General features: G+C 46.2%; 1 protein-coding gene across 12 annotated transcripts in view; it reads right to left on the reverse strand.

Moving 5' to 3' along the window:
- ppfibp2b (PPFIA binding protein 2b) overlaps positions 1-24,663 on the reverse strand; it is a 66,247-nt gene that overhangs the window by 30,080 nt on the left and 11,504 nt on the right. For 8 of the 12 annotated variants that reach the window (XR_004794777.2, XM_035641804.2, XM_035641808.2 and 5 more), the window contains exons 2-5: positions 17,218-17,316; positions 16,120-16,328; positions 4,074-4,160; positions 492-605 (exon numbers count right to left, since the gene is read on the reverse strand). Coding sequence is in view for 11 of the 12 variants with exons in the window: in XM_035641804.2 (XP_035497697.2) it covers positions 492-605; positions 4,074-4,160; positions 16,120-16,328; positions 17,218-17,299 (492 nt within the window). In the remaining variant the exon portion in view is untranslated. Of the gene's footprint in view, positions 1-491; positions 606-1,605; positions 1,747-4,073; positions 4,161-8,514; positions 9,326-16,119; positions 16,329-17,217; positions 17,317-17,624; positions 17,644-24,663 lie in introns of those variants that run through there. The other 4 variants (XM_035641805.2, XM_035641815.2, XM_035641813.2 and 1 more) reach the window with 4 other exon arrangements.

The following is a 24,663-nucleotide window of genomic DNA, read 5'->3' on the forward strand; positions in this document are numbered from 1 at the left end:
TGGGAAATTAACATGAAAAATTACATAATTTTATGAGAATAAAGTCGTAAATTTAAGTGAAGAAAGTTGTAAAATTATGACCTCATTCTCTCCAATTTTTTCTCTCTGTGTCCCCTAATAGTCCGTCGTACATTCCATACTAACACTCAAATGCAAAAATGAACATTTGACTTCATATTCTTAAAATACATAATACAAATTGCCCTTTAACTCTGTGTGATGTCACCTGATGGCCGACCAGTGGCAGAGACAGACTGTTATTGGTGGAATGTGTGTTTGTTAAAACCTGGAGGACACACACGGTGTGTCGGTGAGTAAATCTCCTCAGGGTGCGTTTAATTAAAGAGGCCGAAAAACATATTCCACACACAGGATCTGTAATTATCCACCTGCAGGCTCATTAATGACTTCACACATTCATACAAACAACAACCTGTAGCACATGGTCGTGTGTGTGTGTGTGTGTGTGTGTGTGTGTGTGTGTGTGTTACCTGTTGCAGCATCTCCTCCGTGGAGGCCAGTTTCTGCCGATGTTCCTCCAGGGAACTCTCCAGGTCTCGGATCTTCTCCCCCTGAGCCTCCACCTGGTCGGTCAGAACGCTCACCTGCAGTACCGCGGGGAGACACACGGTGGCGCTGCGTTAGCACCAAGAGACGCCGAATAAGAAAAAAACCAAAACTGAGCATATCTATAACAAAAAAAAAAACTAAAAGTGAAATGAAAAAACACGTACGTGGTCGTGTAGAACGTGAGCGAGTCTGGTTCTCTGCCACACGTTCACCCTGACAGGCCTCAACTCCAGAACAACATTTACTCTCAGCAGCAGTCACTCAGGAATGTGACACACATTTACTATAATCTCCCTGACAACACACACACACACACACACACACACACACACACACCGACGCTCCCGTTCTCCTGAACCGTGTCAGATCTTTCTGACGGCATCTGATCGTCTGTCGCTTCAGCTTCTACACAGATGTAACTCCTGCTGCCTCGTCCACTCTCACTCTCTCACACTCTGGAAATAAAATAAAATAAAAACCCTGCTCTGTTTCTGGACCAGCGTCGATTTCAAATCCAGATCCCACCAACTTTTGAGTGTTCGCAAAAAAGAAAATGGGAACACCGTACGTTGGGAGCGAATACACTGCAGCAGTTTGGTCAGCGGGCGGCGCTACAGGCTGCGTACGTCTACTGTGACATGGCTGTAATAGAACAGTAGAAGAAGAAGAAAACAAAACAACAGTTGCCTTGGCAACATTGCCCACAAGACATCGGAGAGACGTCTGCAGGAGTTACTATCAACTGATCGTAGTGCGACACGGTCGCCACCAACAGCTGATCGGTCACGTGAGTCGAACTCGTCCAGCAAAGTTGTTTCCATCTCGCATTAATTAACTCTTTTTCCCAAAAGGCAAAAACCAACTCGAGCGAACGTGTCAACTTTTTTGCGAATTCGAGGAAGTTTTTAGTTTTTATTTTGTCGTTTCCTTTTGCTTCATGAGCTTCTTTCAGACTATAGAACCACAAAACTATTAAAAACCAATAAAAAGTTTGAACTCTTAAAGCTGAAGGAGCGAAAAAAAACACTCTCTTACCTTCTGTCACTCGGCCGCTGAGCCACATTCACACACACAACTGGAGGTGAACGCTCTGTACCGGGCTACAGGGAAGTGACTGGGCACACACACACACACACACACACACACACAGACACACACACAGACACACACACACACACACAAACACACACACACACACACACAGACACACACACAGACACACACACAGACACACACACACACACACACAAACACACACACACACTCACACACACACACACACACAGACACACACACAAGGCGCCTCCCTTATATAAGAGACAGGTGAAGAGAAAGTAAAGTAAAAACAGAAAAGAAAGAAAGAGAGAACCTCAGCGGGGGGGAAATTTAATCTGCTGTAAGGAAAAACAAACCCCGGTCACCTTGGATATCGACCAATCACAGGTCACGTCAGATAAGGAACGCGTAACGAGTAGGGGTGTGTGTGTGTGTGAGTGAGAGTGTGTGAGTGTGTGTGTGTGTGTGTGTGTGTGTGTGTGTGTGTGAGTGAGAGTGTGTGAGTGTGTGTGTGTGTGTGTGTGTGTGTGTGTGTGTGTGTGTGGAGGTGGTTGTGTGTGTGTGTGTGTGTGTGTGTGTGTGTGTGTGTGTGTGTGTGTGTGTGTGTGTGTGTGTGTGTGTGTGTGTGTGTGTGTGTGTGTGAGAGAGAGAGAGAAAAGGACTTCACGACACCTTTATGAACCTCCGGGGAGGTGGTGCACTTCAATTCAACATTAAAATACAGATCCGCTCACATGGGCACAAACACATCCACCTCCACACACACACACACACACACACACACACACACACACACACACACACACACACACACACACACACACACACACACACACACACACACACACACACACACACACACACACACACACACACACACACACACACACACACACACACTCACTCACTCACTCCAGTCGGAGGAATGTACAGTCGGAGTGTCGGAGGAGAACGCCTCAGCTCCATGAACCCGTTTATTAAAGTGATCTCAGAGTCTGTTGTTGACAGCGGCAGACATATTTTCATCTTCTGCTTCTTCACCGCAGCAGCGTCTCATAGACACTATGTGTGTGTGTGTGTGTGTGTGTGTGTGTGTGCGTGTGCGTGAGTGTGTGTGTGTGTGTGTGCGTGTGTGTGCGTGTGTGTGCGTGTGTGAGAGTCGTCGTCAGTGAACAGCGGCTCAGGTGGGCTGAAGGTGTCTGGGCATGTCTTTGTTTTTGTCATTATGAAATAACATTTACGTCGTCTGATTGCAGATAAAGACCGAGCTCCAGACAAATCCCCGGATCAGTGGCTGAGCAGCGGGGATTCAGATAATCATGTGAGAAAACAGAACAAGCCGAGAGAATTATAATTATTTTTCCTTTTTGATTTTGTTTTTAGGGAAAGCAGAACGCAGACGATCATGCAGAGGAAGAGACGTTCAGTTGGGTCTGTTGACAGATGATATTAGACATGGAGATGACATGTAATACACAGGTTCCCAGCAACTTCTGTGATTTTTGTGTAATTCATCTTAGACAACGAGGCCTCGAGGATGAGCCATAGATTTTTTAAAGCTACAGTGTGTTAGATTTACTATATATATTTACTGTAAATTGAATATATTGTGTTCATATATATAGTTAAATTTAGTTCCATGAGGTGGACCGACCTCCGTGTGAGTCTCCATGTTTCTACGTTGTGTTGAATACGTTGTTGAACTAAACGGTTCAGAAAACGTCGCGGTCGCGTTGAATTTTCAGACGCTGCCAGAAAAACTGGGAAACGGAATCAGCGGTGCGACGCCATAAAGTGTCCCCTGTCGGTCGCTCAGTCGGTTGGGGTTTGAAACTTTACCACCAGATGCCGCCAGAAAATTACAAAAAGTACAACACTGGGGCTTCAAGTTAAATTATTTCCATCTCGCTTCTTGCGAATTAACTCTTTTTCGCAAAAAGTAAAAACCACCTCAAGCGAACGTTTAAGCTTTTTTTGCGATCCAGAGGTTGTTATTTTTCGAAATTTTGCCTTTTTCAATCAACAACAGACCGGTCGTTGGCTTGACGATGTGTGAACACATGAATCATGAGCTTTGGCTTTTCCGTAGCGGACGATTTACCTGAAGATTAAGAGTTGGAATTCAACAACGTTCTTAAAATCGCACAGTGTAACTTCCGCTTCATGTAGCTTAGTGGTTGAGCAGTCTCTCTCTCTCGAAACACACACACACACACATGAACGCACACACACACACACACACACACACACGAACGTACATACACACACACACGAACGTACACACACACACACACACACACACACACACACACACACACAAACACGAACGTACACACACACGCACGCACTCACGCACACACATGAACGTACACACACACACACACACACACACACACACGAACGCACACACACACACACACACACACACACACACACGTAGCTCTGACCTGCAGCACCAGAGACTCCTTGTCCCCCTCTAGGCGGAGCAGTCGCTCTTGGTAGGTTTCATTGTTGGCTGGAGAACAGCGGTTCACCTGGACACGACACACAGAGGAACAGGAAGTGAGTCCATGAAGGTACAACAGGTGAACAACAGTCATTTCATCCTGCTCCTTCTCAGGAGGCGGGACGTGGCGATAACTCTTTATTCCACATTATAATGTGTGAAATGGATCTAATTTTCTTCTAAAGCTGAATTATTAATCTCAGTTTCAGTGAAGGATGATGATGAACAGGATGATTTTATCTCATCATGTTGAAGTGTTCTGATAAATATGTATTCATACCTCAATACCATTTAAATACCTCTGGGCTACAAACATTTCATTTAAGTTATTATTAGAGTTCTAAAACCGATGGGCTGAAACCAGTAATTATTTATAAAGGTGTGTCCTGTTATGTCATTTTTTTTATGTTAGTCACTTTGAAATTAAACACAATGAGTCACATTACATATTGAAAATGAAATGTGGATTTCATGTTTTAAAACCTGAAACTCTTCTCATGCAGAAGCGAGTTCAGGACTCGTATCTTTTCGGGGCCTGTGGCAGGAAGTTGTGTCGTCACAGAGTTTTTCCACAAAAATGACTGACGTGTCTGACGGATTATGAATCACACACACACACACTGTGGAAGACGAGGTGAAGAAATGAATTCATGTTGCATCGATGATCGTGTGCAGGATCGTCGACTGATTCCTGCACAAGGAGCTGACGGAGCAGTTTTTCTGTCCTGGATTCAGATTTTTCTCAAGCGAGTTATTAAAGACCGTATGACTCATCTGACTCCCATTAATCCAGAAATAGCGCAGCGCCGGCAAAATAAACCATCAATAGCTCCTTTTTACAGATGCTCCACGTTCCAACGACGCACGTCTGAAATAAACTGACGTGAATTTGGGAGACTGTGAACGAGTCCTTTCCTTTTTGCTCAGACGCTCGTTTCACTTGAAGCCATTAAAGTTACGAGTGTTCCACAAGTCGGGAGGCAAACATGAAAATGAGTCAGATGAGTTTTCCGTTTCTTTCTTAAAAAGTCGGATTGTCTTTCTTTGACTGTCCGTTAACAGGGAAACTCACAAAGAGGAAGCCGTTATCGGCAAAGCCGGATAATTCAGATTCATAATTTTCATTTGGGTTATTGCTTGAAAAAGGCTTCACATGCTCCAATGTTCAGTGAACACGTCAGTTTCCTGCGGCTCCTCTTTCACAACATCTTGTCTGAAACACTTAGGTTTCAGCTCCTGTCTCTTTAAGGCCCCTCCCTCCCGATGAAGCTCAGTCTGCTCCGATTGGCCAGCTGGCTCCAGTCTGTTGTGATTGGTCAATCCCTTCCCACGCATGTAGGAAGTTCTCTCGATTTACCCAGCTTTACGGGAGGGGGGGGGGGGGGCACTAGACATGCTTGACGCACGTCCGTAATATGGTGATGTCACATCTTACAGAAGTATCGTCCGGACGACTGACGAGGCGTTCAATCGGGATTGGTTCCCAGTTTTGCCCGATGGCAAACAAGACTATGGCTCTTAGGAAAGGGAGTTGGTAGCAAGGACAGAATGGAACACGTCCTCAGTTCTCGTGATATCGCCTCCTCTTTCTCGCCTCCTACGTCTGAACCACATCTAGATTTAGTTGTAAAGTCAAAGGAGAAAAGTCGTTTTCTGTTGGAGGACAAGACGTCCAAGTCCCTGGAGACTTTTATTGGGCTAAAGAACCAAATCAGACGAACTGTTTCAGGGCTAACTTAAGAATCTGACGGACCGACCAGATTTAACCCCGAACAACGTCCTCATGACGTCTGGTGTTTGTCTGCTTCACGTCGACGCTCCAACGCCTGATTCCTCTCCTTCAATCCATTGTCGCGCAATTCAGCCGGCGATTGACAGGCGGATGGGAACCGACCGGCCTGGTTCTTCTGCTGTCAGCCGCCTTCGAGTGCCGTCACCTCCCTGAAGTGACTCTGCTCCTCCACCTCCTCATGGGGAAACCTCGGTGATTTGCAGCACAGATTCAAATACTCCCTGACTTCTCCCACAGGAGTGACGAGCCGGAAGTCAAACTGTACCGTAAAACAAAGGTTTGAGGACCTACTTGGCACCTTTCTTGACACTTGGTAGTGAAGCTTTGGGTATAACTTTGCTATCTTTTGATCTCACGCTTCCCCCTCCCCTCCGTTTCCTTTTCTGTCAGTGTCGTTTACACTGAGTTAAGAGGTTTAGCGCGTCCATATGGTCGGTGTCAGGAGGCTGGCGTACAGCACATCCTCTGAACCCTCTGGCCTCGGCGGCAGGCGGATCGTCACGGATTACAACGCCGACTCCAGGGTCTTTTCGTCTGGGGCTCCTGAGACGGTCGCAGGTCGAAGGTGTGAAGGTTAATTCTCAGCACCAGAAAGAGAATATTGAGCTGAACTTGAGTGAAAGACGCCGAAAGCGTCTGGAGAGCTGAGGGGGAACTGCAATTCACACGAAACTTTGAACGTTTTTAAACTAAAATACTTACTCATCGCCCAGTTAAAAGGTTGTATGTGGTTGGTCAACTGCGACTTCACTGCAACAGAAGCCATTTGCATGAAGAGAAAAAGGACTGAGTTGAATATTTTTCTGCTCTTTGTACATTTCTCGCAGGCCGTGCAGGTTTTTTGGAGCTTTTGCACAATAAAAGCTGTGGGACTCGTAACGACACGCGGCACGGTGGGCGTTGTGATCGCAGTGTGTAAGAATGCATGACGACGTGCAGGACACCACCTACTTTTAATGATTCACAGAGTGAATCTGTGCGCCACTGCTCTACGACCAAATGTATGTGTATAACATAGCTCCTTCCCCAAGACACAAAAACACGACTTGGTACTGTCGTTTTCAAATTCAAACCCAAATGTTGTAAGATGTAGTTATGAAAAAATCTTGGGCTTGATATTTTACATTTTAACCAAAAGCAAAAAACAACCAATTAATAGAATTTGTATTAAGAAAAATAAACCAATTTTTTTAACGTAAAATGCAACACTTAAAGCTACAGTGTGTAATATTTAGAAAAACTTATTCAGAGCAATTGAATATATTGTCCATAACTATGTGTTCATACACGTATGTTCAACTGCAACAAAGAACCAATGTTTTTCTTCAACTCTGAATGAGTTAAATATGGTTACATGAGGTGATGCCGCCAGAAAATTACAAAAAATTACACACTGGGGAGTTAAAATAAAACTTTTCATCAATATTATTGACCGGCCGATAAATCATTCAGGCTCCAGCTGATTGTAGAAAATATTCTTACGAACACGGGCGAAATATAATAACAAAATAACTGTGACAGTCCATAAACTGTCACTCTCCATCTTTGCACATTTATGATTTGAGTCCGTGCTCTTGAAAAAAGGTTTTTCAAAAGACCGGGAACAAAGTTCCAACCGTCACAATCTGCTCCATCAGTTGATTTCAGTCTGTGCAGGAAACAGCAGAAACATCTGCTCCGACAGACTCCGTTCATTAGACGTCGCAGAAACAGAAACGACGACGATGAGCGACGATGACGCAAGACACGCGTAGCTGATGGAAACCAGAGCTGAACAGCGCCGCCTGTGGTCATTTAAAACAGCTCCTTGCACCTTGCACTAAGAACATGGACATTCATCATGTAAAACAGAGAAGCATCATGTTGTAATGTGCTGAAAGATGAAATTTGGAGCTCAGACCTAAGATCTGGTTTCACACAAAGCTCCGTGTGAGGATTGTTCTCGGTGAAGGTCGGTTCAAAGGTCGCGGGTCACACGCTGCAAGGTCTACCGTGGGACATTAAAGGCCAAATATATTTCAAACTAAATAAATAAAAAGACACCTGATAAAAACAATAGCTCGTCCGCAGACTGAGGATCTTCTTTATTCCTTTAAAAAACCTCGTGTCTTGACTCCGGCCAAGATCCTGTTCGCGTCTCTCGCTCCTGATTTAATCCTGCTCCTATCAGACGCCGCTTTGTCAACAGCAATCAGCTGAGGGATAATGCTTTTAATCTGATAACGCAGTTCTTGTGATACTGACACACACGCACACACACACACTAACCACGCTACAAGTTGTTGAGCTGATTCATAACAAGCATCTGGAAGTATCTCTCTCTCTCTCTCTCTCTCTCTCTCTCTCTCTCTCTCTCTCTCTCTCTCTCTCTCTCTCTCTCTCTCTCTCTCTCTCTCTCTCTCTCTCTCTCTCTCTCTCTCTCTCTCTCTCTCTCTCTCTCTCTCTCTCTCTCTCTCTCTCTCTCTCTCTCTCTCTCTCTCTCTCCCAAAGAAAACACTGCAAAACTCCTTCGAGGCATCGAGCCGGGTGGAGGGGAAGCGATGGAAAGAAAAGAAAAAAAGGGAGCGCGTGAAAGTAAAACCCGACTCACCTTCTTGAGCCAGGAGAAGTGTCTGTAGAAGTCAATGGGAGTGTCCATGCTCACAGCCCATCGCTGCCCCGACCGTCACCTCTTTTTAGGTTTGCTCCGACTTTATCAGAACTCGTTTTGTGTGGAAGCCGCAGCATGTGTGAGCTGCTGACAGGAGAGTGTGTGAGTGTGTGTGTGTGTGTGTGCGCGTGTGTGTGTGTGTGTGTCTGCAGCTGTGAAGGAGGGAGTTTTACGATCGAAGGCAACTCCCCCCTGTTCTGTTCTGTTCTGCCCCCACCTCCTCCTCCACCTCCTCCTCCTCTGAGAGTAGGTTTCTCCTTCTTCCTTTCCTTCTTTGTTGTTACCAACTCTTGCCTTTCTCTTCCTCTTCTCATCACACTCCTCTTCCTCCTCTTCTTCGTCTCCTCTCTGATCCGGTTGGAGTTGTTGCTCTTCTCCTCTTTCTCCCCGTCCACTCCTTCAGTAGTCCAGTCCTTCTCTCTCTCTCTTTCTTTTCTTCTGAGTCGCTTCCCCTCTTCTTCTTCTTCTTCTTCTTCTTCCCTCTCCCCTCTGAGGTCCGTCTGAGTCTGACGGCCAAATGGCCGAGCCCAGAGGAAGGGGGTGGTGGGAGGATTGGTCACACACACACGCTCACACACACACGCAGACACACACACACACACACACACACACACAAGGACTAAATCAGCAACATCTGATGTCAGACACGCAAACAAACAAAGCAGCAACAGGCTGTCACGTCAGCACTAACGTGAACCGAGCTGGATCTCAAACATCCTGAAGACTTCAAGACCCCGTCTGCAGGAGGGAAAGTCTCTCTCTCTCTCTCTCTCTCTCTCTCTCTTTATTCATCTCTCGTTACCCCTCTCTCTCTCTCTCTCTCTGTCTCTCTCTTTATTCATCTCTCGTTACCCCTCTCTCTCTCTCTCTCTCTGTCTCTCTCTTTATTCATCTCTCGTTACCCCTCTCTCTCTCTCTCTCTCTGTCTCTCTCCGTCTGATCATATTTATGTTTGAGCCCATTAGCTCAGGTTTCCATTGTATACTTTACTAAACCGTTCATAACAATATCAGACATTTGTCTGAATGACAGGTTCCTTTACACACACACACACACACACACACACACACACACACACACACACACACACACACACACACACACACACACACACACACACACACACACACACACACACACACACACACACACACACACACACACACAGTGAAATGTTCATCATCGGGTTAAAAGTCGTGCATGAAGCTCTATAACTGTTCCTTTGTGTGTCTGTGTGTATGTTTAAAGCCCCACTGTGTCATTTTCTGGCGGCATCTGGTGGTGAAGTTGCAAACCTGCAACCAGCTGAGCGACCGACAGGGGACACTTTATGGTGTTGCACACCGCCGACTCCGTTTCCCGTTTTATAACAACCGTATTCAACACGACGTAGAAACATGCAGACTCGCACGGAGGTCGGTCCACCTCATGGAACTATATTTAACTCATTTTACATACTGTATATGAACACATAGTTATGGACAATAAATTCAATTTATGTGAATAAATTCTTTTCACACTGTAGCTTAAAAAAAACAACTGTGTTGTGTGTTTTCATTGTTGTTGGACTTTCTACATTTAAATAATTATATTATAGCAACAATATTGTAACTAGTGTAACTATTAGCCAACGTCTACATTTTACATAACATAAATAATGTTTAATTTCTTAATTCAAGTTTTATATGTTTGATTGAATTTGTAATTTTTTTTTAAATTTACAGTTATTTATGATAAAGTTAAATTTCAAGCCTCAACTACATTTCTTTGTCATTAAGGTTTGATAGCGAGGAATCACTGACAGATTAATACACGCACACATTCACACACACACACACACACACACACACACGTGTATCGGAACACATACTGTATCGGAAATCTTGTACTCCCCAATATCAATATCGGGCTCTAATAAATATCAACTTAATAAGACGATAGTGTGTCCGTGTCGTGTTTGCGGTTTGTAACACTGCCCCTAGTGGCAACAACATGCAATACAGCTTTAACTTTCAAATAAAATGACGTAATGCTTTAATTAGCATTTATATTCATACATCATAATCACCAAGACAGAAAGACATAAGAGTTCAGACTATTGTCGGTGAGTCTCATCGACCTTTGACCCTGAAAAATGCGACGAGCAGCTCATCATGAGGTATCAAATATTAAATGTTTATTAAAGCCACCATGTGTCAGATTTAAGCTCCACTTTTGATGACACTCAGACCAACCGGCCGCTTTCAAAGCTTTAAAAAAAATCCTTCTTCACAAGTTTTGGGGGAAAAAAAACTCTAATCCCCCAAAATCTTGAGCTGAGTCAGAGACGCAGGATCTGACTGAGGGTCAGCAGTTGTGAGCTGCGGCTCCAACTTCCTGCCTGTAACACACTCACGCCGCTTCCTGTGTTTACGCGTGTGTGTGTGTGTGTGTGTGTGTGTGTGTGTGTGTGGATTACCCCCCCGGAGAGAGAGGCCTGCAGGGTGCAGACTAATTGAGGAGCACCAGTGTGTTTAATCCTCTTCCTCTGGGTCAGCGGGGAGGAGGAGGAGGAGGAGGAGGAAGGTGGACGGGACGAGGACACGAGGGAACCTTGATGATCTGCCAGACTTTTGTTTCGACCGCTATTGAAATTCACAGGCCGCACAAACTGTTCACGAGAGAAAACGACTCTCTGCAAACTGTCACTGAGGTTTGTGGACACACGGAAGTTCCTGGACCAAAAATAGCTATTGAATTGACTCCATACAGAGCAGCAGCACATGGTTGAAAAATATAAAAATGATATATATTTTTTATGTATATTTATATTTTTCATACCTATTGCTTTTAAAAATGTCTTAAAACTTCTTTCTATATTTTGCTATTTGTGCTATGTTCTGTCCACTTTGCTGCTGTAACGACCACATTTCCCCATTGTGAGACAAATAGAGTTTATCTTCTCTTAACCACCTGATGTCGTCGCCATGGCCTCGCTCACACCACACCATTTTCAATCTGACTTTCAACTGAGAACAGGGAACAGGGAACAGAGAACAGGGAACAAGGAACAAGGAACATAGAACATAGAACAGGGAACAGGGAACGTAGAACAGGGAACAGGGAACAGAGAACAGAGAACAGAGAACAGGGAACAGAGAACAGAGAACAGGGAACAGGGAACAGAGAACAGGGAACAAGGAACAAGGAACATAGAACATAGAACAGGGAACAGAGAACAGAGAACAGGGAACAGGGAACAGAGAACAGGGAACAAGGAACATAGAACATAGAACATAGAACATAGAACAGGGAACAGGGAACAAGGAACATAGAACATAGAACATAGAACAGGGAACAGGGAACAGGGAACAGAGAACAGAGAACAGAGAACAGGGAACAGAGAACAGGGAACAAGGAACAAGGAACATAGAACATAGAACATAGAACAGGGAACAGAGAACAGAGAACAGGGAACAGAGAACAGGGAACAAGGAACATAGAACATAGAACATAGAACATAGAACAGGGAACAGGGAACAAGGAACATAGAACATAGAACATAGAACATAGAACAGGGAACAGGGAACAGAGAACATAGAACAGGGAACAGAGAACAGAGAACAGAGAACAGGGAACAGACAACAGAGAACGTAGAACAGGGAACAGGGAACAGAGAACAGAGAACATAGAACATAGAACAGGGAACAGGGAACAGGGAACAGAGAACAGAGAACAGAGAACAGAGAACGTAGAACAGGGAACAGGGAACAGGGAACAGAGAACAGAGAACAGAGAACGTAGAACAGGGAACAGAGAACATGGAACAGGGAACAGGGAACAGAGAACAGAGAATGTAGAACAGGGAACAGGGAACAGGGAACAGGGAACAGAGAACAGCGAACAGAGAACAGAGAACAGAGAACGTAGAACAGGGAACAGAGAACAGAGAACAGGGAACAGGGAACAGGGAACAGAGAACAGGGAACAGAGAACAGGAAACAGGGAACAGGGAACAGGGAACAGAGAACAGAGAACAGGGAACAGGGAACAGAGAACAGAGAACAGGGAACAGGGAACAGGGAACAGGGAACAGAGAACAGAGAACAGAGAACAGGGAACAGGGAACAGGGAACAGAGAACAGGGAACAGGGAACAGAGAACAGAGAACAGGGAACAGGGAACAGGGAACAGGGAACAGAGAACAGAGAACAGAGAACAGAGAACAGAGAACAGAGAACAGAGAACAGGGAACAGGGAACAGGGAACAGAGAACAGGGAACAGGGAACAGGGAACAGGGAACAGAGAACAGAGAACAGGGAACAGGGAACAGGGAACAGAGAACAGGGAACAGGGAACAGAGAACAGAGAACAGAGAACAGGGAACAGAGAACAGGGAACAGAGAACAGAGAACAGGGAACAGGGAACAGAGAACAGGGAACAGAGAACAGAGAACAGGGAACAGGGAACAGGGAACAGGGAACAGAGAACAGAGAACAGGGAACAGGGAACAGAGAACAGGGAACAGGGAACAGAGAACAGAGAACAGGGAACAGAGAACAGAGAACAGGGAACAGGGAACAGGGAACAGAGAACAGGGAACAGGGAACAGAGAACAGAGAACAGGGAACAGAGAACAGGGAACAGAGAACAGAGAACAGGGAACAGGGAACAGAGAACAGGGAACAGGGAACAGGGAACAGGGAACAGGGAACAGAGAACAGGGAACAGGGAACAGAGAACAGAGAACAGGGAACAGAGAACAGAGAACAGAGAACAGGGAACAGGGAACAGAGAACAGAGAACAGGGAACAGAGAACAGGGAACAGAGAACAGAGAACAGAGAACAGAGAACAGGGAACAGGGAACAGAGAACAGGGAACAGAGAACAGAGAACAGAGAATGTAGAACAGGGAACAGGGAACAGGGAACAGAGAACAGAGAACAGAGAACAGAGAACAGAGAACAGAGAACAGGGAACAGGGAACAGAGAACAGGGAACAGGGAACAGAGAACAGAGAACAGGAAACAGGGAACAGGGAACAGAGAACAGAAAACAGAGAACAGGGAACAGGGAACAGGGAACAGAGAACAGAGAACAGGGAACAGGGAACAGGGAACAGGGAACAGAGAACAGAGAACAGAGAACAGGAAACAGGGAACAGGGAACAGAGAACAGAGAACAGGGAACAGGGAACAGGGAACAGAGAACAGAGAACAGAGAACAGAGAACAGGGAACAGAGAACAGAGAACAGGGAACAGGGAACAGAGAACAGGGAACAGAGAACAGAGAACAGAGAACAGAGAACAGGGAACAGGGAACAGAGAACAGGGAACAGAGAACAGAGAACAGAGAACAGAGAATGTAGAACAGGGAACAGGGAACAGGGAACAGAGAACAGAGAACAGAGAACAGAGAACAGGGAACAGGGAACAGGGAACAGGGAACAGAGAACAGAGAACAGAGAACAGGGAACAGGGAACAGGGAACAGAGAACGTAGAACAGGGAACAGAGAACAGAGAACAGAGAACGTAGAACAGGGAACAGAGAACAGAGAACAGGGAACAGGGAACAGGGAACAGAGAACAGGGAACAGGGAACAGAGAACAGGGAACAGGGAACAGGGAACAGAGAACAGGGAACAGAGAACAGGGAACAGAGAACATAGAACAGGGAACAGAGAACAGGGAACAGGGAACAGAGAACAGAGAACAGGGAACAGAGAACAGGGAACAGAGAACAGAGAACATAGAACAGGGAACAGGGAACAGGGAACAGAGAACAGGGAACAGGGAACAGGGAACAGAGAACAGGGAACAGGGAACAGGGAACAGAGAACAGGGAACAGGGAACAGAGAACAGGGAACAGGGAACAGGGAACAGAGAACAGGGAACAGAGAACAGGGAACAGAGAACATAGAACAGGGAACAGAGAACAGGGAACAGGGAACAGAGAACAGAGAACAGGGAACAGGGAACAGAGAACATAGAACAGGGAACAGGGAACAGAGAACAGAGAACAGGGAACAGGGAACAGAGAACCAGGAACAGAGAACAAGGAACATAGAACAGAGAACATAGAACAGGGAACAGCAGCCTCTGCAGGACAGAACCAGCAACAGCAGCTAACTGAACCGTGAACACATACACACAATAACATGTAGAAGAATATTGTGTCATGTGGTTCTAAACCCAGAATTTTTAAACCATGTTTGAGGAACCTGCTCAGCACCACAACACTGAGAACCTCATTTAAAAAACAAACTGAGAGGAGGGAGTTTCCACACATGCAGTTTAAAACAACGACAGAAGGAAAGTAGAAAGAGAGAGAGAGATAAAAAGATGAGGATGTAGTAAACCAGTTAGAGCGGCTGGTAATCGACACAGGACAGAGGGTGTGAGGGCGGGAGGGAGGGAGCAGGACAGGAAGTTGATAACAGCCGAGTTGTAACAGCGTCCAGGGGGAAAACTTCATGGAACGTGTCCAGACCCCTCCTCTCCCCCTCGACCGGTTCCCCTCTGACGAGGAGGCAGTCGGTCTCTCCACAGTGTTGTGTGGTAAAAATGAACAGAAGAATCCTGAAAGCTACACACCTCCACCTGCAACCGTGCCCTGATTGGACGGTACCCAGCTGTCAATCACGGCGTATCCACGCTACGGTGCCTTATCGTCATGTGTTGAAGAAGACTTGGAACTAGGGATAGAACCATAAACTCCTCAGGAAAACTGTTTTACTGACGTTATGAATCAAGTGAGAAGTAGAGTCGTGTTCTCATAGAGTCGCCCTCTGCTGGTCAGAACACAGATGACAGGTGTTTCAGCTTCATTCAGTGTCGCGATTTTCTCAAAATAAACGGCCAAAGTCTCGTCTCATTTCACAGATCGGAGCCCGTGGACGAGGGTATTTGTATTTTCGTTTGTATTTTCGTCTTGTAGAATTTAAATGTCAAAGCTAGATTTCCCTGCACAGCCGCGCCGCTACGAACACGTCCCAGTGACACGGCGACAGCGAGAGAGAGGCCTCCCGCTCGGCTCCCGTCAGGTGAATTCTGGGAGCTCATTTCATTCGCTCAGTCAGACTCACGGTCTGGAGAAATGTTGCCGGGTCCAATCACAACCGATTATCTGAAAATGGGCGGGGCTTATACCGTGACGCGGAGAGAAGCGACTTTTGTATACAACCAAGATGGCCGCCGCTGGTGAACGAGCATTGGACTAAAAAAGTACCTGATGTTTTCACATTTCTCCCGCGGAAAAAAACATGGACACAGTTTCACAGACATTGTGGAATCATCATCCCATCGTCTCCTCTCTGCTCTCGTCTGCTGGAGGTCGTTTCTTTCTGACGTCCATCGTGACAGAGACAAACAATTCTTCTTTCGCACGTGTGTCGTGTCGTTTTTTCTCGTGTGTTTTTCGTGACGGACTGTTCTCTGGAGACCAGAGACGCTCGCCGAGGATTTCTCCTGGCGAAGGATCGCGTGGCGATGATAAGTCGCGTAGTATGAACGGCACAGCGATTTGAAAATGGAGCAGTGCGTCCGATCAGCCGCTACTCACGCTTCCGCTCTGCAGCCAGTCCACCAGAGCCTGAGCCGTGTCGGAACGTAGCCGCGCCCGCAGACTCTCCCTCTCCTGCTGGTCGGGCCGACGCTCCAGGGCCAGTTTCAGGTCCTCGGCCAACTGGACCACCTGCAGCGGGCCGGCGCCGGCGGGGGAACCCAGGTCGTACATGCTGTGGGAGAACTCCCCCGCCGCCGCCTTGGAACCTGGAGAGTGGAGACGGAGGAAGAGGAGGAGACGATTACTCATCACAGAAGGATTATTAATACTAGAGGCCGGCCGATCGTGGAGGCCACTCCTCCGGGGGGGTCAGTGAGGATATCGGTCGCCGCTCGACGACGCCCGCAACAACACAAACCAGCATCGCGCTCATTAACCAGCCGAGTGCTTCCACTGCGACTCCCACGAGACGCTTCGTCAGAAAACAGCTCTTGATCACGGACACACAATACGACCGACGCATCTAAACTCGGTTGATAAGTGGCTCTAACTTTCTCGTTGGTGATTGGCCGATTGCTTTTAATGCACTATTCTATTTGCGGTCGCTGAGAGCCGGACGGACCGATGAGGTCAGGGGCGCTTGAGTCCAACGGCGGCAACTCGACGAGCTTCGGACGGAACCCGTGAGCCATGTGAACTCGCTTCTGTCGTCCTCCGCTGTACAGGAAGTGACAATGTGAAGCGTCGAGTGCGAGGACGTGACGACGGACGCTCTTGATGCAGAGTTGCACTTTCCTCGATTCCTCTCTCCTCCCGTCTTTTCCTTGCATCCATCCTCTTTGGTGGGAGGGACTACACGATGCAAGGGAGGGAATCGGGATGTGCCCAAAGTGTCACCTCTCGGCAGCCATCTTGGCTCCTGTCTAAGTGAATGAGGATGGAGATACAACTTTACCTTCAATGGTCGCTGCGAAATGAAAACCAAACATATTTGGAGTCACCAGTCAAATCAGATTATGAAAAATGGATAAAAAGTTGAATGACTTTTCCCCAAATGTGTAACAATTCCACATACGTGTTACGATGGGTTTTACTTGGGGGCAGGAAGTGTGTGTCATATACTGTAGTCGCCATCTTTTGTCGCGCTTACTGTACCTGCGATGATGTCATCCATCTGCACCAGCGCCGCCTCCAGCATGTGACTGGCCTCGGTTTCCATGGTGATGGCGGGAAGCATCAGATCGAGGGTTTTTTCTGGGGGGAAGGAAAAAAGAGAAAGAAAAAGAACGACGCGTTTACAAGAGTTTCACGTCTGAACGTTGCGTTTTAAACGTCTTAACTTTTTCAGAGTTAATTTCTACAGACGTTGTTGAAAGTTTCCCAAACGCCACTTTTGATTCTTCTTTGGTTTCTGCGTTTGCTCACTGGCACTTTATGACACTGTGTTTGTTTTCTGTATTATTTTACATAAATGAATGGAACCCCTACACGCACAGTTGTCGTGAAGTGAAGTGTACACGACTACACAACATGCACAATAATGTCTCACACAAAACACCCACTCTCTTTTTATTCCTCAGAGCGTCCGTCCGTCCGTCATCTCCGTCTCTGGCTGCCCCTCCATCTCCTCCTGCCCTCCTCGTTTCCTGCCCCTCCCTCCCTCCCTCCCTCCCTGCTGTCATCCCTTCTTTCCCCGGCTCTCATCCCCTTTCTCTGTCATCAGTCCTTCAAGGCTCTCGTCCCTCTGTCAGGCTGCCACGACGATTTACAGACAAGTAGACGTCAACGTGCAGAAATCACAGGGAGGGAACGGTCATGTCATCGACTGACGCCCGGAGAGAATAAGGCCCCCCCCCCCTCACACACACACACACACACACACACACAAACTTTCACAGCCGTCACGACGACTGACACAGACAATCTGCACAAAACAGTGAACGTACAGTTACACGCTGATGTCAACTGTATACAACTGTGTGGCCGTCACGACTCCGTCTGCTCCACATGATGCACGTATGTGCACGTGTGTGTGTGTGTGTGTGTGTGTTGGTGATTATAAATGGCTCTGATGGTGACAGCACCATTCACACACATGGTGACTCTGTTCGACAGCAACGTGACAACAGTCGACCTCCACAGAACAATGCCTTTGTGTGTGTGTCTGTTTGTGTGTGTGTGTGTGTGTGTGTGTGTGTGTGCGTGTACGTGCGTGGGGGTGCATGTGTGAAGGAAGAATTAATAGTGTCTGTATGTGTGTGTGGTTTTCATGTGTGAGAAAGAAGATTAATACTCAGTGTGTGTGTGTGTGTGTGTCGTTCAGTCTCATGATCAAACTGTTTCACTAACTCATTATTTGAGCCACATGATGTTTTAGTTGATAATAAAGTGTTTCACACTTTTAGACCTAGTAAAAATGTAAGTCACTTGCAATAAACACATGAGAGTTTATGTGAGATGTGTACAGTTGCATAATTGTGTGTGTGTTTGTGTGAACACTTAATAATCAGTGTGTGTGTGTGTGTGAACACTTAATAATCAGTGTGTGTGTGTGTGTGTGTGTGTGAAAAGTTAAAAATCAGTGTGTGTGTGTGTGTGAAAAGTTAATAATCAGTGTGTGTGTGTGTGTGTGTGTGTGAACAGTTAATAATCAGTGTGTGTGTGTGTGTGTGTGTGTGTGTGTGTGAAAAGTTAATAATCAGTGTGTGTGTGTGTGTGTGTGTGTGTGTGTGTGAAACGTTAATAATCAGTGTGTGTGTGTGTGTGTGAACAGTTAATAATCAGTGTGTGTGTGTGTGTGTGAAAAGTTAATAATCAGTGTGTGTGTGTGTGTGTGTGTGTGTGTGAAAAGTTAATAATCAGTGTGTGTGTGTGTGTGTGTGTGTGTGTGTGTGTGTGTGAAAAGTTAATAATCAGTGTGTGTGTGTGTGTGTGTGTGAAAAGTTAATAATCAGCGTGTGTGTGTGTGTGTGTGTGTGTGTGTGTGTGTGTGTGATCGTCAGAATGAAGGTGAATCAAGTTGTGACTGTTGATCTAGAATTCCCTGTTTGACTCAACGACAGAGATCGTTGTTACATCACATCGTGTCTTTGTGGTTTGTTTTCTCATTCATGTCTTCGCCGTTGTAGGAAGTGAAAAAAAACCTGACACACCCTTTTCACTCTAGTGACACGACTCCAGAAAAACTAGTTTGTCAAACATGACGACATGTGACCGGTTTCTTACACCAACACAGAGAAGAGAGACGGCGACCGAAGGTGAGAGGGCGATGGTTACAACACTGTGACGAGAAATAACTATCAGGGAAAACTTGACATGAAATGAACTGAATAAAACATGTTGTAATATAACTTGAACATTTTTTTTATTTAAAGTGATATCCAACAAAAAAATCTGTTATTTTGATAGTTAATGATTAATTAGAATTTCGTAATTTTGAGATTCATTATTACAATAGTTATATTTTACAAAATTGCCGGTTGATTTGTATGTTTGACTCAACTTTTTCATGTGATCGTTTATTCTATCATGTCTATTTTAATTGCTAATATTGAACATTTTGGAATTTCGTTGAATATTTTAATAGCTGCAACAATAGCTTGGATCCATTTCTCTAATTTTTTAGAAGAAAGCATGTACATATCTTTAGGGTTCTGGCAAGTTACAATAACAATATTACAATATTTAATACAGCTTAGTGGTTAACACCAAAGAACTCTCCTTATTACCAAAGACTGTATATAAAAATCTACGTAGTCACCGGGTCCCGATAATGAAGCCAATGCAGAAACGTCTGAAGCCTGTATTCTCTGGAATCACCAGCAGGGGGCGACTCCATGAGAAAATGACTCTCACTTGAGTTATAACGTCAGTAAACATTTTCCTGAGGAGTTTATCATATGGTTGTCATTTGATTACGACCCATACTTAAATTTAATTGGTAGGCAACCCCTAGTGGCCGAAGTCAATATGACCGGAGCGAGGGAGGAAGTGAGGTGACATTGTGTTGGATGGATTAGTCACAGATTGGAGTCTTCCATGTTCGTTTCCCACCTTAAAACCAAACGTTTTATTGTATTGTAACTATGACAACAAAGTAGTTATTGCAACCCCACATCGCAATCTTTCCCCAAAAACCAACCGAGTGCTGAAGGTTTAATAAAAAAGTCGACTGCAACAAGATCTATCTCCGACTGCAAGGAATTCAGAGAACGTGTAACCGCCTCGGTCTGACAGCAGCGATCTGAGCCCGTCAGCCTGTGATCACTTGATGACAAGTCAAAACCCCGTTTCCTGGTTTGACAAAGCCGTTTGCTGACAACATCGCACGGCGGATCAGCACCTTTCCACGCACACACACACACACACACACACACACACACACACACACACCGTACACAAACACCTATTTGAGTGGGATAATCTGCCGACTAAAGAGTCTCAAATCCGGCGCCCTGCTCTGCAGCCGGGGCACATTTCAGTTTCAGAAATCAACACTCGGCTGGTGAGAAACGATGAACACAACACTCGTCCATACGCAAAAACACAACGCACAGGAGTTTTCCATCGCTGCACGCACACAGAGACAGACACACACACACACACACAGACACAGACGGGATGTGACTTCATTCTCTACTCATTTACTCCACTATTTCTTTATATAGAAAATAGTTGTTGGCTGCAATATTACTAGTAAAAGAGAATTTTATTCAAGTTCTACATGTTTGGTTGTGTTTGTGTTTTCTTTTGATTTACAATGAAGCGTCGGGGTTAAACTGTAAAATATGAAGCCTCAATTACATTTCGTTGTACATCTTATGAATCACTGCCGATGTCACTGTATATCGTCCGATATGTTGGAATCTGTACATGTTTTTATCAGTCCACATCAGTCGAGCTCTAACGCTTTGTTTTACACTGGAGTCCAGAGAAAATCTATAATTGTTCAGTAATCGACGACTAAATTGATAATCGATTAATCGGTTCAAGTAGTTTTTTATGGGGAAAAAAGTCAAAGTTCTCTGATTTCAGCTTCTTCCGTGTGAATATGTTCTGGTTTCTCTGCTCCTCTGTGACAGTGAACTGAAGATCTTTGGTGTGAGGACGAAACAAAACATCATCTTGGGGTGTTTTTTTTCATGACATCGCTTCATCGAGAAAATATAGCGTCCAAAAACATTTTAGGCTCAACCACCTGAAAGTCCTAATATTTAAAATTCATGATCCCACTTATTACATACCCATTACATTTCCTTTCCTCACTTTTAAAAGAGTGTGTGTGTGCTCACACACACAAACACACACACACACACACACTGCAGTATCTGCGCGTCCTGATATTAGAAGCATGACTCTCTTTTTTTTTTTTTTACATAAGACAAGATTATGTCTCCATACAGTAAGTGGGCTCCTTTCTCCTCAGGCTGCACACACACACACACACACACACACACACACACACACACTAGGGAGGGAAGATAACGTCTGCGGGCCTGAACACTGGTCAGATTATGTTCGCTGCTGTATGACTGTGGGGAGCATGTGATCTGTGAACCCTGGCGGATGCGTAGCTGCTGGGGAGAAGACGGGAACATACAGTTCATCGTGACTCGGAGCGCCGCCGCACCACTGAGCCGCTCCGCTCTTCACCGTCTCTACTCGGACTTTGATCTGATTCAATTCTGACTCGGTTCTCTAGAGGGAAACCGCGGCTGAGTTCGCTCTCTGGACTCTGAGTCTGAGTCTGGACTCTGATGGACTCTGAGTCTGGACTCTGATGGACTCTGAGTCTGGACTCTGATGGACTCTGAGTCTGAGTCTGATGGACTCTGATGGACTCTGATGGACTCTGAGTCTGGACTCTGATGGACTCTGATGGACTCTGATGGACTCTGAGTCTGAGTCTGATGGACTCTGATGGACTCTGATGGACTCTGATGGACTCTGAGTCTGAGTCTGGACTCTGATGGACTCTGAGTCTGAGTCTGAGTCTGGACTCTGATGGACTCTGAGTCTGAGTCTGGACTCTGATGGACTCTGAGTCTGAGTCTGATGGACTCTGATGGACTCTGAGTCTGAGTCTGATGGACTCTGATGGACTCTGAGTCTGAGTCTGATGGACTCTGATGGACTCTGAGTCTGAGTCTGATGGACTCTGATGGACTCTGATGGACTCTGAGTCTGAGTCTGGACTCTGATGGACTCTGATGGACTCTGAGTCTGAGTCTGATGGACTCTGATGGACTCTGAGTCTGAGTCTGATGGACTCTGATGGACTCTGATGGACTCTGAGTCTGAGTCTGATGGACTCTGATGGACTCTGAGTCTGAGTCTGGACTCTGATGGACTCTGATGGACTCTGAGTCTGAGTCTGATGGACTCTGATGGACTCTGAGTCTGAGTCTGATGGACTCTGATGGACTCTGATGGACTCTGAGTCTGGACTCTGATGGACTCTGAGTCTGGACTCTGATGGACTCTGATGGACTTTGATGGACTCTGAGTCTGGACTCTGATGGACTCTGAGTCTGAGTCTGGACTCTGATGGACTCTGAGTCTGAGTCTGATGGACTCTGATGGACTCTGATGGACTCTGAGTCTGAGTCTGATGGACTCTGAGTCTGAGTCTGGACTCTGATGGACTCTGATGGACTCTGAGTCTGAGTCTGATGGACTCTGATGGACTCTGAGTCTGAGTCTGATGGACTCTGATGGACTCTGATGGACTCTGAGTCTGGACTCTGATGGACTCTGAGTCTGGACTCTGATGGACTCTGATGGACTCTGAGTCTGAGTCTGGACTCTGATGGACTCTGATGGACTCTGAGTCTGAGTCTGATGGACTCTGATGGACTCTGATGGACTCTGAGTCTGAGTCTGATGGACTCTGAGTCTGAGTCTGGACTCTGATGGACTCTGATGGACTCTGAGTCTGAGTCTGATGGACTCTGATGGACTCTGAGTCTGAGTCTGATGGACTCTGATGGACTCTGATGGACTCTGAGTCTGGACTCTGATGGACTCTGAGTCTGGACTCTGATGGACTCTGATGGACTTTGATGGACTCTGAGTCTGGACTCTGATGGACTCTGAGTCTGAGTCTGGACTCTGATGGACTCTGATGGACTCTGAGTCTGAGTCTGATGGACTCTGATGGACTCTGATGGACTCTGATGGACTCTGAGTCTGAGTCTGGACTCTGATGGACTCTGATGGACTCTGAGTCTGAGTCTGATGGACTCTGATGGACTCTGAGTCTGAGTCTGGACTCTGATGGACTCTGATGGACTCTGAGTCTGAGTCTGATGGACTCTGGTGGACTCTGATGGACTCTGAGTCTGGACTCTGATGGACTCTGATGGACTCTGATGGACTCTGAGTCTGGACTCTGATGGACTCTGAGTCTGAGTCTGATGGACTCTGGTGGACTCTGATGGACTCTGAGTCTGGACTCTGATGGACTCTGATGGACTCTGATGGACTCTGAGTCTGGACTCTGATGGACTCTGATGGACTCTGAGTCTGAGTCTGGACTCTGATGGACTCTGAGTCTGAGTCTGATGGACTCTGATGGACTCTGAGTCTGAGTCTGGACTCTGATGGACTCTGATGGACTCTGAGTCTGAGTCTGATGGACTCTGATGGACTCTGAGTCTGGACTCTGATGGACTCTGATGGACTCTGAGTCTGGACTCTGATGGACTCTGAGTCTGGACTCTGATGGACTCTGATGGACTTTGATGGACTCTGAGTCTGGACTCTGATGGACTCTGAGTCTGGACTCTGATGGACTCTGAGTCTGAGTCTGGACTCTGATGGACTCTGAGTCTGAGTCTGATGGACTCTGATGGACTCTGAGTCTGAGTCTGGAATCTGATGGACTCTGATGGACTCTGAGTCTGAGTCTGATGGACTCTGATGGACTCTGATGGACTCTGAGTCTGGACTCTGATGGACTCTGAGTCTGGACTCTGATGGACTCTGATGGACTTTGATGGACTCTGAGTCTGGACTCTGATGGACTCTGAGTCTGAGTCTGGACTCTGATGGACTCTGATGGACTCTGAGTCTGAGTCTGATGGACTCTGATGGACTCTGATGGACTCTGATGGACTCTGAGTCTGAGTCTGGACTCTGATGGACTCTGATGGACTCTGAGTCTGAGTCTGATGGACTCTGATGGACTCTGAGTCTGAGTCTGGACTCTGATGGACTCTGATGGACTCTGAGTCTGAGTCTGATGGACTCTGGTGGACTCTGATGGACTCTGAGTCTGGACTCTGATGGACTCTGATGGACTCTGATGGACTCTGAGTCTGGACTCTGATGGACTCTGAGTCTGAGTCTGATGGACTCTGGTGGACTCTGATGGACTCTGAGTCTGGACTCTGATGGACTCTGATGGACTCTGATGGACTCTGAGTCTGGACTCTGATGGACTCTGATGGACTCTGAGTCTGAGTCTGGACTCTGATGGACTCTGAGTCTGAGTCTGATGGACTCTGATGGACTCTGAGTCTGAGTCTGGACTCTGATGGACTCTGATGGACTCTGAGTCTGAGTCTGATGGACTCTGATGGACTCTGAGTCTGGACTCTG

The sequence above is a fragment of the Scophthalmus maximus genome, chromosome 7 (genome assembly GCF_022379125.1).
Source record: "Scophthalmus maximus strain ysfricsl-2021 chromosome 7, ASM2237912v1, whole genome shotgun sequence".
Lineage (NCBI taxonomy): Eukaryota > Metazoa > Chordata > Actinopteri > Pleuronectiformes > Scophthalmidae > Scophthalmus > Scophthalmus maximus.